At 35.6% G+C, this 13132-nt stretch overlaps 1 protein-coding gene across 3 annotated transcripts in view; it reads left to right on the top strand.

Moving 5' to 3' along the window:
* SLIT2 (slit guidance ligand 2) overlaps positions 1 to 13132 on the top strand; it is a 398287-nt gene that overhangs the window by 280688 nt on the left and 104467 nt on the right. For all 3 annotated transcript variants that reach the window (XM_079920024.1, XM_079920023.1, XM_079920025.1), the window contains exons 12-15: positions 5777 to 5848; positions 9647 to 9790; positions 9903 to 10066; positions 11033 to 11056. In XM_079920024.1, the coding sequence (XP_079776150.1) occupies positions 5777 to 5848; positions 9647 to 9790; positions 9903 to 10066; positions 11033 to 11056 (404 nt within the window). The remainder of the gene's footprint in view (positions 1 to 5776; positions 5849 to 9646; positions 9791 to 9902; positions 10067 to 11032; positions 11057 to 13132) is intronic.

A 13132-nucleotide genomic window follows, 5' to 3' on the forward strand; every position in this document is an offset into this window, starting at 1 on the left:
ATAACTACCTGGATTTGCAATCACCCTTTTCTTCATTTAAACACAATCATAAATTCAACAGAAATGTATTTGGGCCCCTCTTGTGTACTAGTCCCCACGTGAGTGAACGAAACACCAAAATCCCTCCCTCATGGAGGTGACCAATGATAAAGTAAACTATGGACAGAAAATATAGTATATCTGATGATACAGGTGCTATGAAGGAAAACTAAGAAAGGAAAGGGGATAAGGAATGCTAGAGGAGGGGAGAGCTAAAATTTTAAATAGAACAATTAACAAAGGCCCCCCAGGAAAGTGATATTGGGCAAAGATCTGAAGATTGGGATTGTAGGAGTGAGCTCTGCAGAGATATGGAGAAAGAGCATTCAAGACAGAGGGAACAGGGCTTCCCTGGTGAAGCAGTGGTTGAGAATCCGCCTGCCAATGCAGGGGACCCGGGTTCGAGCCCTGGTACGGGAAGATCCCACATGCCGTGGAGCAACTAAGCCTGTGCACCACAACTGCTGAGCCTGTGCTCTAGAGCCCGCGAGCCACAACTGCTGAGCCCACATGCCACAACTACTGAAGCCCGTGCTCCTAGAGCCTGTGCTCTGCAACAAGAGAAGCCACTGCAATGAGAAGCCCGTGCACCGCAACAAAGAGTAGCCCCCGCTCGCCGCAGCTAGAGAAAGCCCCGCATGCAGCAACGAAGACCCAATGCAGCCATAAATAAATAAATAAATAAAATAAAATTATTAAAAAAAACAGAGGGAACAGCTAAATACTGAGGCTCTGAGGTAGGAGTGTGCGGAGTGTTTCAAGACAGAGCAAGAAAAAGTCAGTATGACTTGAGGGGAGCAGATGCTTGAAATTAAAATAATGAAAAGGTTGCAGTTGTTGGTAATGGCAAGGTCTCGGGTACAGCCACGAGGATAGAGGGGTAAATATGGTGAAAGACAGGTTGCTGGAAAAGAGTCATGTTGGAGACTGAAATAGTGAGCCAGGAGTTTAAGTCTTCCAGAAAGGGGTGAAGTGACTTAGGTGTATGTAGATTAACTGCAAGAGGGATGCAAATAGGCCACATTTATTTCTTTAAATGAGGTGTTTACTTGTACAAGTTGCTTTTATATGTCTTACTGCAGCTGTACTCAATTATATAGCCAGCTTAATTTAATCACTACATTTGCTAAAGAAGCGAAATATTTAAAGGTGGTATGTTGCCAAATACCTCTAATGCATTTTATTTAATAAATTGATATTTTATTCAATTACCAAAATAGTATATGTTAGAGAAAACTGGATTTCATCTATTGAGTGTTTTTTAAGGTCCCTCCTATTAAATTCATTAACATTTATTTTTATTAACATTTATTTTGTTACATATTATTATATATCACTATTATATATATTATATACTACTATTATATATTAACATATTTTATTATATAACAGTGTATTACGTATTATTAACAAAATATCATTCAAAATACATGCATCTATGAAATCATTTTATCCTCAGGGCTTTTTATTACTTTCACTGTGACATCAACAAAATTTCTATAATATTTAATAATCATTTCTTAAGAACTTGGCGTACAAGTACATTTAGCATTGCCTCTAAACATTTTTTATTTTTCATTTACTGGTTGGGTTTATATTATATTATAATTATATATATTTATATTAACAAAATAACTTAATATTAAGCGTTATAGCAGTGCAGCATAGTGGCTAAGCATATCTCCTTTAGAATGCTGGATGGCTTGTATTCGAATACTGGCTCTAACTCACTGGTACACAGAGCTAGTTACTATTTTCTCTGTTCTTCAGTTATCTCATCTCTAAGATGGGGATGAGATTATTCCTCTCCTGGCTTTGTTAAAAACACAGAGTAAACTTTCAAGAGATATTACAATAAGACCATGGCAAATTCTTCTCCTGATTCTTATCAATGTGTATGATTTTGGATTTTAATTATCCCAGGGAATTTTTATGCCCAAGATCCTCAGAATATGATTTTCCCCTCTTCTTACTTTTTCATTAACCTTTTACAAACTATTGTAGTTCACTAATTCTTATTTCCTCTCTTCACTAACCAGCTCACAAATTCCACAGGGGTCTATAGTGTAAGGCTTGATTGCTGTATTTGCATTTCCTACAGGCTTTTCTAGGACTGATGTTAACTGTCCAGCACAGTACCTTGCATTTACCACTGGTTTTCATTGAAAATGTAGCGACCTCTGCTTTCTCTTTACTGTACTCTCTTTAAATTTGCTTAGTGTTTTAATTCTCAAGTACATGTGGTTTTTCATTTATAAGTAAGTATAGCTCTTTAACATTTATTTGGATAGTAAGTCTGCCCATTGCACCTTTTTCATGATAGCCATCATGTAGGTTTCTATTTTGGACATTTTTTCTCTTTAGTAGGAGTTCTGTCTTCTGCTTTCAGCAAGGGCAGGAGAAGTCAAAGACTGGCCAACAGTGGTTGCTGTATCTTACTGTCCCAGTATTGAAACACCAGAGTGAAACTCGGTTTAGTATTCTTAGCCTCCCTTCTTGTAGCAGGTACAAAAGCTGCCATAAGATTTCCCTGTTGTTTCAAACGACTATAAAAAATTCTCTATCAGCATAACTGTACTGTATATAGAATGGCAAATATAAGCCATGTATAAGAAAACTGTAGAAAAGCTACCCAATTTGTCATTCTTGGTATTTGGAAATTGTGCGTATTACTCATGTATTTATTTTCTTTTCACCTGAATTATTTTTATCTTGATTTTTAAAAATTTTCCTTCCCTCTTATGAGTGTAGCAAGATTCTCATTGACCCTCTTGCAGTTTGTATCTTTATGTGATGATACTCCTTTCCCTCATTTTTATAGACTTTGGCCCTATTTTCTTGGCTGCCATCCAATTGTTCTGTCCTGGTCTTTGGACTTTTGATATTTTTAAATCCCTTTTTCCTTCCTACCATTTCGATCTCACTGTGTGTAAAAAAACTATTCAGCCCTAGTATTGCTATACCGTTTTGTAGAGAAATCTCATCCCCATCATATCAAGTATTTATTATAATATTTTTATGATAGTCCATATACCCAATTATACCTACACTTACAGATTTCCTACATCCTTTTGTGATTTTCTTCTTTTTCTCCCCTGTACCCAAATTGTCTCATTAATAGTAAACATCTATTTTCTTATCATGATCTTAAAGAAAACAGAATGATTTGTTGGAAAAGAAAATGTTCACAGTGTAAGTATGTCACACTGTCTAGCTAATCCTCCTTTTGTGCTATTTGAACCAACCTTTGAAACAAAAGACCCAAGTGAACAACCTACTAAATTACTCACCCTTTGATTCTAATGTGGGTTCCCCACAGTTCTTACACATCCTGTTTCCTTTTTAGATCTCGATGGGTTCAAAATGTGAAACTCCTTCAATATTCAAAATAGCCCTTTTGGGTGTCTCTTCGAAGCCATACCTTTTATTCATCTCAGTTGTATCAGCGGCTGGCACACGGGCCAATGGTGAACATTGAACAAGTAACAGCTGGATTCAGTTTAATTGGGCACGAAGCCTAGAACCTGGCAAAGTTCCTGGCACATAATGAGTGTACGATACCTATTGCTGAGTGCATTACTTGAATGATATTCCGTTGAATATCCCGAATTGGTGCCACCTTGATCTGATCATTTGTTCCCTAAAGCCCTCTGTTCTCTTATTCTTGACCTTAAGATATATATTATTATTGCTCTACCCTTTCTTAACGCCCTTACCTCCTTGAGCCTGACAATGTAGAATTCTCTCTTTTGTTCTTGTATTTTTAAAATTGTTTCTTCTCTAATTGTGTTAAGTTTTTAAAAAGATCTATATTCTACACAAATGAATTTTTATGTTATACTGTATAACTATACCACTGGAATCTATACAAATGAAATGTCACATTGTACAGCATAGCACGCAGCTTTATTTGTTCCCTTAAGAATTTTCTTCATATTTTGTAATATATCCCACGTCTCACTGACATCTTAAAAGGCAATAGCTTTTTCCTCACTCTGATTCATCTCTCTTGCATTATTTTCCTCCTTTTCAAACAGAAATCATGTACAGCTGCCAAACATATTAATTATTTTGATTCTCATTTTGGCTTTTTCCTCCACATTTTTTTTTTACATCTTTATTGGAGTATAATTGCTTTACAATGGTGTGTTAGTTTCTGCTTTATAACAAAGTGAATCAGTTACACATATACATATGTTCCCATATCTCTTCCCTCTTGCGTCTCCCTCCCTCCCACCCTCCTCCACATTTTATGACATCATTTATTTCTCTTCCAAAAGAATACTTCTGACTTTTTAAAGTAATTTATGCCCATCCTAGAGAATATTTTAAAAATAAAGACAGTATATATAGATTCAAATTCAAATGACCTCTGGACAGTAAGTCACTTACCATCTAGAGATTTTCCACTTTTTTTTCTATGTATATATGTATATATTCTTCTAAACAAAGTTAAAATTATACTATAATATATTCTTTTGTATTATGCTCTTTTAAACTTAGTGTTGTATCATGAATACTTTCATTTCACTAAATATTCTTCAGAACATGATTTTTATCAATGTGAAATATATATTTAGCCAATCCCCTTCTTTGGAACTTGGATACACTTTATTTGTATTTAATTTTTCACTGTTATAAATTATTCCATGAACAACATTTGACAGATAAAATATTGTGTTTGTCTCCGATTTTTTTCTTAAACTCTTGAGAGAAACTACTAAGTTAAAATTTATATAAACATCTTTATGACTCTTGATACATGTTGTCAAATTGTTCCTCTAAAAATATAATTTCTGTCCTTTCCTACACATAATTGTGGTCCTCCGCTTTTGAGGCCTGAGAATAGAGGGGCATCATTGCAGATCTGTGGTCAATAGCCAACATGATGAGTCAATCATTTTCATTTATTTGCTGTTGAAATCCCCTCATTTCACCCTTTCTGTGAATACATTAATTTATTCCTTAATTTGTTCCTGTGCTAATTTATTACTCATTTTACTCTTCAAACAATATTCACTCATCAATCCAATGTTAGAACATCACTGTGTGTCAAAACCTAGGCACCAGGTATGCTGAAGTAATTAAGTCATGGTCCCTGCACTTTGTGGCTACACTTAGTGGCTAATCAGAGGTAGGGACATGACAATACATTCCTATTCATATTTCTTTGGGGAACCTACATTTTAAAAATTCTCCTGTATCAATATTAATGATCACTGTCTTCACAAATCTTACATTTCTTATGCATATACATTATATGTTTAAAACGAAAATTTTACACTTATGTGGATTCCTTTCACTGTTTTCCATTATGATAATCCTAAACCTCATCCCTTTAAAGAACAGTAGGTTCCACATTTGCTGTTCTCCTTTGTTATATACTGTGTGCTCTCATTACATATGAACTGTGTGTGCGTGTGTGTGTGTGTGTGTGTGTGTGTGTGTAGAAACACATGACAATTTAACAGTGGACATTTCTATGAAAGGGAAATAAAATTATAAATTATGTTAATTTTTTTGTTTTTCTATGTTTTCCAAACTTTCTACCATAAGCTATGTCTAATCTATAATCAGGGAAAAAACATTTGCAAATTGAAGTTTGTTTACTCAACTATGGCTTTTATGACGTATGGAGCTTACTAACCTCCTATATGCCTGAATACATATGTTTGGCTGAATTTGTTTTGCTGGTTGATGTCTAATTTTCTTGTTTGTTCAAATCATGTTTTTCCAGTGTCCTCTATGGAAATAAAATCACAGAACTCCCAAAAAGTTTATTTGAAGGACTGTTTTCCTTACAGCTACTGTAAGTATTTGATTGTTTCTGATCTGTTGAACCCAAATATATATTTTAGCCAGTGTACCATCTCGTATTTCATGGAGGCTTCAGAAAAATTTGACCCAAAATGACATAGCTTAATGAAATGGAAAAGATTAGTCTAGTGAAGCTAACATTGATGGTGGTTATTTATTTGAAGACACAACACTTTGAAATTGTTCCCAAACCTTTCTTTCCACATTGTCATAAATGTGGGCATCCTGGCTGTTCTGTCATTTATAGTTTGTGGAATCCTTGCCCTTTATGAAATTTCTCTGGTTTGATTTACCAATAATTGGAAAGGAGAAAGACCTGGTAATATGTTTATCCACCTTTGTCCAAAGAATCTGCAACAGTGACAATACTAGAATAACATCCCCCAACACAAAGATGGTGTTTAGTAGCCTAGGACAGAGTGGTAACACTCAAACTAATCTTTAGTGAGAGAATTATCTGTCAATTTCCTGAATTTTGTCTTTAAAGACCACTCTGCTTAGAGAATAGCTACAACTTATTTGTCTCGAAAGAAGTATTTATGATACATATTTATAAGAATAAGACTTGACCCCAGGTGTCTTAATTAATGCTCATATGAAAATGAGATTGAAAAAATACGATAATACTAAGATTGTTAGTTTTGGACCATCAAAGTCTATTCAAATCACTAAACACTTATAGGGTATCTCATTTGGGGTACACACTGACCTAGCTACTGTGGATAGAAAGATGAGTATGATATAATTTTTTCTCTCAACTAGCCCACAGTCAGTCTACTTTAAAATTCTTAAGTTTAGAATGCTATTTTCTCTTTTGGATGTGTGTATTTGTTGGAGTTGGGGTTTGAACCACTTACTTGGTAAAAATTTATTCCTGGTCTCACAAACAGCCCAAAGGTTGATTTTTTTCCTTACCTGATAAATGTATGTTTATAATTACATCCTATTATCCACATTTTAAACTTTCATTATTATGCAGAAACATATTCTATATCACAACACAGTTCATACATATACACACATGTGTCATACATATACATATGTGTACACATATACATGTGTGTACATATGTACACATATACACATATGTGTCTGTTCATACAGACACACAAATGAAGCAAATGATTAACAAAACTGTTTAACCTCACTATGTATAGTACTGTCAATTCTGTTCCATTCTCTCTCTCTTCTTAATGCTACATAACTCAATAAATTGATTTTACAACAGACCAATCCATCATGATAACTACTGACCTTTGTCACCTAGTGACTTTATTTGGGCATCAAATTATTTTTTAACCCTTCATTTGCAGTGAAGTTAGTAAATATTGTTTCTGATCTTGAATAGGATGACTCTATACACATTATAGGTATAGCTAGGTACTATAGCCAAGTGTTGCCTATTTGTTATTTACTTTTGTGTCATTCTTTCACATCTTCTTAGCATTATTCTCCTCACCATTCACTTACATTCTCTTGCTACCACTGTCCTGCCTGGTACCAACACTAAAAACGGCACCTTTTTCTTTCCACACACACTTATTGGTAGTTGTTGTAACAAGTGGATTGATAAACACTGGGAATCTGTATGTAGATAAACCTTACTAAAAAAGCCGGCTTTCTCCCTCTGCCTTAAGTTCTATCTCTAGACCAAGCCTGCCAGGGCTAATGTGGCACAATAGACTCTTTATGGTTAGTTGAGAATTTGGTTAGGTTAAACATCTTAGATCTGCTTGAACAGATGAGATATTGAGGAGAAGAAGTAGGTAAATGGAAGGAACAAAAGAAAGTAGTGTTCAGTACTGTCCCCCTAATTTCTGGACCACCTGAATGTAAACTAAGTACAAAGTGCTCAGAACGGCACTTTCGTTAGTTGTGTCTTCCAGGCTCCGCATCTTTTCCTTGTCCTTAGCATTGTGCTTTCCAGCTCCTTTCTTAGCTCACTAGTTAGGGAACATGGCCAGTGGGCCGTGTGTTGTGGCCCCAAGTGGGGAGGTATAGGATTAATCAGTCCACACCTCAAACCATGCGTCTAAGCTCTTAAGAAAGTATTATATAGATCACAGAGAAAACCAAAACTGCAGTTTCTGAAGGAAGATAAAAAAAGAGTACAGCAGGGAGAACCACCACTAGAAAGTCCTGGCTTTGCATGTGCAGGGAATTGAGGTCTTAAAAAGGCAAGTAAAACTGGAATACCCTGAATTACAGAGATTCTGGTGGGCAAATGGGAAAACAGTTTTCAGTGTGTTAGATAAGAAAGCATCATACCCAAACCACATAGCACATATTTTTTGAGCTACTAAATATTTGTTAAAGTCCGAAGTATCAAAGCTCTGAACTGAATGGTGACAGAGAAAAAGAAGTATCAAAGAAAATTCTCTGCCCCTAGAGGGCTAAACTGTCTTTGGGCAAACATGAGGGCCTCTATAAAATAGTTGACAAGACTAGGTAGCGCTGACTGACTTCCTAGAGGAAGGAATACATTAGTTGGGTGGCAGTTGTATTCTGGAAAAGTCTTGTTCTGGAGAAGGTGGACCTTCTGTGAGACCTTGATAGGCCAGAAGGTTGAGGCAGGTGGAGAGTCGGGCAGACACAGGGACATATAACCTATAAGAATGATGTTTGCCCAAGTGTGATCTGTAAACCACAGTTCCACAGAATATTGATGCAGAATACCACTGGTATGCATGAGAAAAAACAAGTTTGTGGGATATTATGTTAAACCAAGTGAAATGGATATGTATAATGCAGAATGAGGGTCTTCGTGTGATAATGCCGCTCTCCAAGAGGCTTATAAAGTAGTCGTTCAACAACAAATATTTATTGAGCACCTAGCACATGCCAGGCATGTGGGAAACAACAGAGGACAAAATAGACTAATATCCCTGTTGTCTGGACCTTATACCCTTGGGAGAGGGTTCATGCAGATGGCAGTCAGCAAGAACATAATAAATAAGCAAATCACACGTAACAGAAAGAAATGTGTATTTAAGAAAATAGAAAAAGTAGATTAAAGTAAAGGAATTGAGATGCTAAGGATAGGGGAGGGGCAAAGACAGGCTGATGGTATTGGAGGGAGTGGCGGGGGGAGGCTGAATGGAAAAGGTGACATTGCAGCCGACTCGAAGAAGCAACATAGTTAACCAGGCAGACATCTGGGAGAAGAGCCTTCCAAGCAGAGAAGAGAGTCTGGCAAGGAGACCTGTGTGGCTGGAGCTGAAACAGCCAGGAATAGAAAACTTGGAGGTTGTAAAGTTCAAAAAAGGAACCAAAGATCCCATTGGGCATTATGGGCTATTGTCAAGTCTTAGGTTTTATTCAGAGCAAACTGGGAGTTGTTGCATGGTTTTGAGAGAGGAGTGATGTATTCTGGTCTATGTTTAGAAGTCACTCTGGCTACCGTTTTGAGAATGGACTGAACTTCTTTTTCACAGAGCAGCTCCAGGGACTAATGTTTTATAAGAACTTTATGGTGCCCTTGACAGGAGAAACTGGCTCTCACCCACCTTTGTCTATTGCTGTACTTCTACACATTCCAGAGAATATATTTAATAATCTTTGTTGAATAAATGTATAAGTACCACTAGATTTAGTCAATCCAATCATTAGACATGACCCATGCTTTATCTGCCATGACCCCAAATCTTCAGCCTGTGATACCTCAATGATTACTTAATGTTAAGGGTAAAAGAAATGGATTTCTTGATTGGGTTTTCTCAAGAACAACAGAGTCTTGAAGATGGGTTAATGAGATACTACACTTTAATCCTACGACTATTTAATCAAACAGATTATTGAATGCCAACAAGATAAACTGCCTTCGGGTAGATGCTTTTCAGGATCTGCACAACCTGAACCTCCTCTCCTTATATGACAACAAGCTTCAGACCATCGCCAAGGGGACCTTTTCACCTCTCCGTGCCATTCAAACCATGTATGTATATAGGATTTGGGTCAAACCTGATGACCATTGTATTCACTCTGAATTGGAGAGTTGAGTTCATTGCAAGTCATGTGTAAAAGTGTTCTGTATGTGTTTCTGAAAGGCATTTGGCCCAGAACCCCTTTATTTGTGACTGCCATCTCAAGTGGCTGGCGGATTATCTTCATACCAACCCAATCGAGACCAGTGGTGCCCGCTGCACCAGCCCCCGGCGTCTGGCAAATAAAAGAATCGGACAGATCAAAAGCAAGAAATTCCGTTGTTCAGGTAAGTTCTTACTCTGTGTAACATTTCCGCAGCGTTACCCAAAACAGTAGTGAGATGTACAGACAGCTGGCCTTGAGCTGAATTACCAAACATTGCAGAATCGTATTTCTTTTTCTTCTGCCCATGAAGGAAAAGAACTGTAGTCACAATTCATGTAGCACTCCTACATGTAACCTTTTTAACACAATATCCAGCAGAAGAAATAAAGAAAAAAAGACGCCTGGATACTTCATACTATAATCCCAGGGTTTGAATTTAACAGGGGCCTTTTATCTAACTCAGTGCCTTTAAAAGGCTGTAAGTCTCAAGTTTGTTGTATTGTTTTTCACTGAGCAAGAGTAAAGTAATTAATCATGTTTCCATTTCTTTAAGAAAGTGAACTGAGATTTGGTTACTTGATTTGCTCAGGCTCAGAAGTAGGGGGAAAAAAAGCTCTGGATTCCTTGCTTCTCACACTGAATGCTGTTTTCTTGTTTTGCATTCTCACATTTTGAATAGGACTGTGAGGGTACATTCTTTTTCCAAAAGGCCATCTTTTAACACTTTGGGAATATTACATTTACTTATAAAAAGTGAAATATAGATGCATTTTATTAATATTAAAGGGAAAACTTACTTCGTTGAAATTTACTGTTTGCTTAGGTATAATCTTTTCTATTTTCTCATAATAAAGTGCATTCTATATGTTTTGGGTAGTATGCTACCTAACTATTCCAGGAGTTATTTCACATTCGGCAGTTAATTTATACTAAGAAGCTAATATCAAAACAAAGCCCTTTATTGTCCATGGTTCCAGATGCATTTCCTACTCACTGTACATGATTATACTTCAGCCACTGCTGTGAATATACATTTTCACTTAATTATCTGTAGTAACTTTAGTCCATTCTTAATCTAATATAACTCATATCTCTGCTTGCTGACATTCAGGTGCATCTTCTATTTTTTTTCTCTTTTTTTATTTAGCTAAAGAACAGTATTTCATTCCAGGTAGGTTTTGCTCGGTAGTAGGACTAACTGCAGACACCTTTTCCTCACCTTATAAAATGTAGCTTCTAAAACTTTGATATGCATGCTTTGGAAAATCCAGTGGGTACTCTGTAGCTATATTTCCTTCTGCATAGATCACTTGTAGCTGTTTCCTGAAAACCTGACCTTTGCATGCAGCTTCTGATGTTAAACATATTACTATTAAACTCCCACCTTTTTCTCTCTCTCTCACTTTGGCACATTATCTGAAATTTCTCACAGTAGCTAAAATGTTTCAATCTATGGCTTTCTACTTAAATAATTTTCTCTCCTTATGTTGTATATCTGCCCTTTCAACCTGTTTTTAAAATATAGCATCTTAAGCTGGTTTTAAAGACAGAGACCTTTCTGTTGTCAAAGAACTAGTTCTACATGAAATCAGTCTCAAACACACAACTGTGTTTTCCATCATGAAATTTACTTTTTTATAGAGATTTTTTATACTAAAAAAGTATCCCTTACTTTTTGCTTTACTTTGCTTGCTGTTGCTTCACTTTTTATACCAAAGCAGCAACTTCCTGCTGATTTATGTGCAGTTGGACTTTGCTTGTGATTTAAAATTCTTACATCCCTGGAGTCACAGTATAACTCCACGAAAACAATATTGACATCCATCCTGAAAGCATCAGAAGTTCATGGGCACCAAGTGCCTTGGATAACTTAGGCAGATGAATGGAATGTTTCTTAGAAAAATAATTGAAATGTTTTACCACTGCAACCTTAACACTATCAAGGCTGATGATTCTAGAACTAGCTCTTTGAAATATGTTTCTTTACTTATTTTTTCCTTGCCTGCCAATTGTGTAAAATGCCTCTTGACTTGTTTGTTTTAAACCATTATATAAAAATACATGTTAGTAGTTCATTGGCTACATTTACAATATCCTGGGTATATTCTAGACTCTAATATATCTTAATAGTTATAAATTAAAAAAATATTTATAAGGTGTTAGTATGAAAAAACGTACTTATTTTCTGAAGAAGAACTCTGGGTTTGGTCTCTATTTTAAGGAGATATGCGTTGCTTGCCATTGTTGAATTATAATATGAATAATTGTATGCATCTAACAGATTTTGTTTCATTACACATTTTGACTTGAATGATCAGTAATATATATATTACACTGGCTGCATAAGAAGTAACATGTTGAAAAGAACAGTTGATTGGCCTTCATTGGCAATCTTTAAAATTCAGTGTTTTTACCCAATTATTAAGTAGAAAGTCATCTGATAGCTATTACCCAGAAAAAGCCATTTTGAAAAACAGAACCCCTATAGGATAAAACATCGATATTACTTAAATCCCCAAATTAGAGAAGTGAATATAATTATCAAATTATTCAATCTGTCACATTTAAATATGCTTTATCAATAATTTAGAAATTAATATTTCAAATTCACCAAATAAGGAACAAAAGTCAGGTTGTTTTCATAAATTCTGATATATTTTTGTCCTCTTATTAACAGCAGCCAAAATAGGTTTGGGGAAAAAAAAAAAAACCCAAAACTTTTATGTCAGATATCATGGCTTAATTGTCAATTTCTGGTCATTCAATTTACATGATTTAAACAAATAATTATAGAAGTCAGGACTCAGAAGAATTCTTTGGGCCTCTCCTCCCTTTTTTTTTTCCAGATTTTAATTAAAATATGAGCTTGCCTAAAGAGCAACCATAAAATAAGCATTACCATTGCATTGAATGCAGATTATTTTCAATGTAAAATACCTCGTGTATCTGTCACTTAGACTTTGTTCCCTGTATTTCCTTATTTCACTTTTTAAATGAAAGCTTAAACTACAATACAACAGATCCTCAATAAATGCCACAACATTAATTGGCAAATGTAATGAAACTGTTATATTCAGCTTTGCAAACTTCTTCCGAGATCCTGATTCCATTTCAATTAAGTGACATTATTTATAAGTTGGAAAGATCATTATGAAGCATGTAAGCCACAACCTAAGGTTTAATCCAAGTGTTCCGGTGATAGTCCTTGAAGATCTCACGATTAGTTTTTCACTTCATTTTACATGTC

The sequence above is a fragment of the Stenella coeruleoalba genome, assembly GCF_951394435.1.
Source record: "Stenella coeruleoalba genome assembly, chromosome: 4".
In the NCBI taxonomy this organism is placed as follows: Eukaryota; Metazoa; Chordata; class Mammalia; order Artiodactyla; family Delphinidae; genus Stenella; species Stenella coeruleoalba.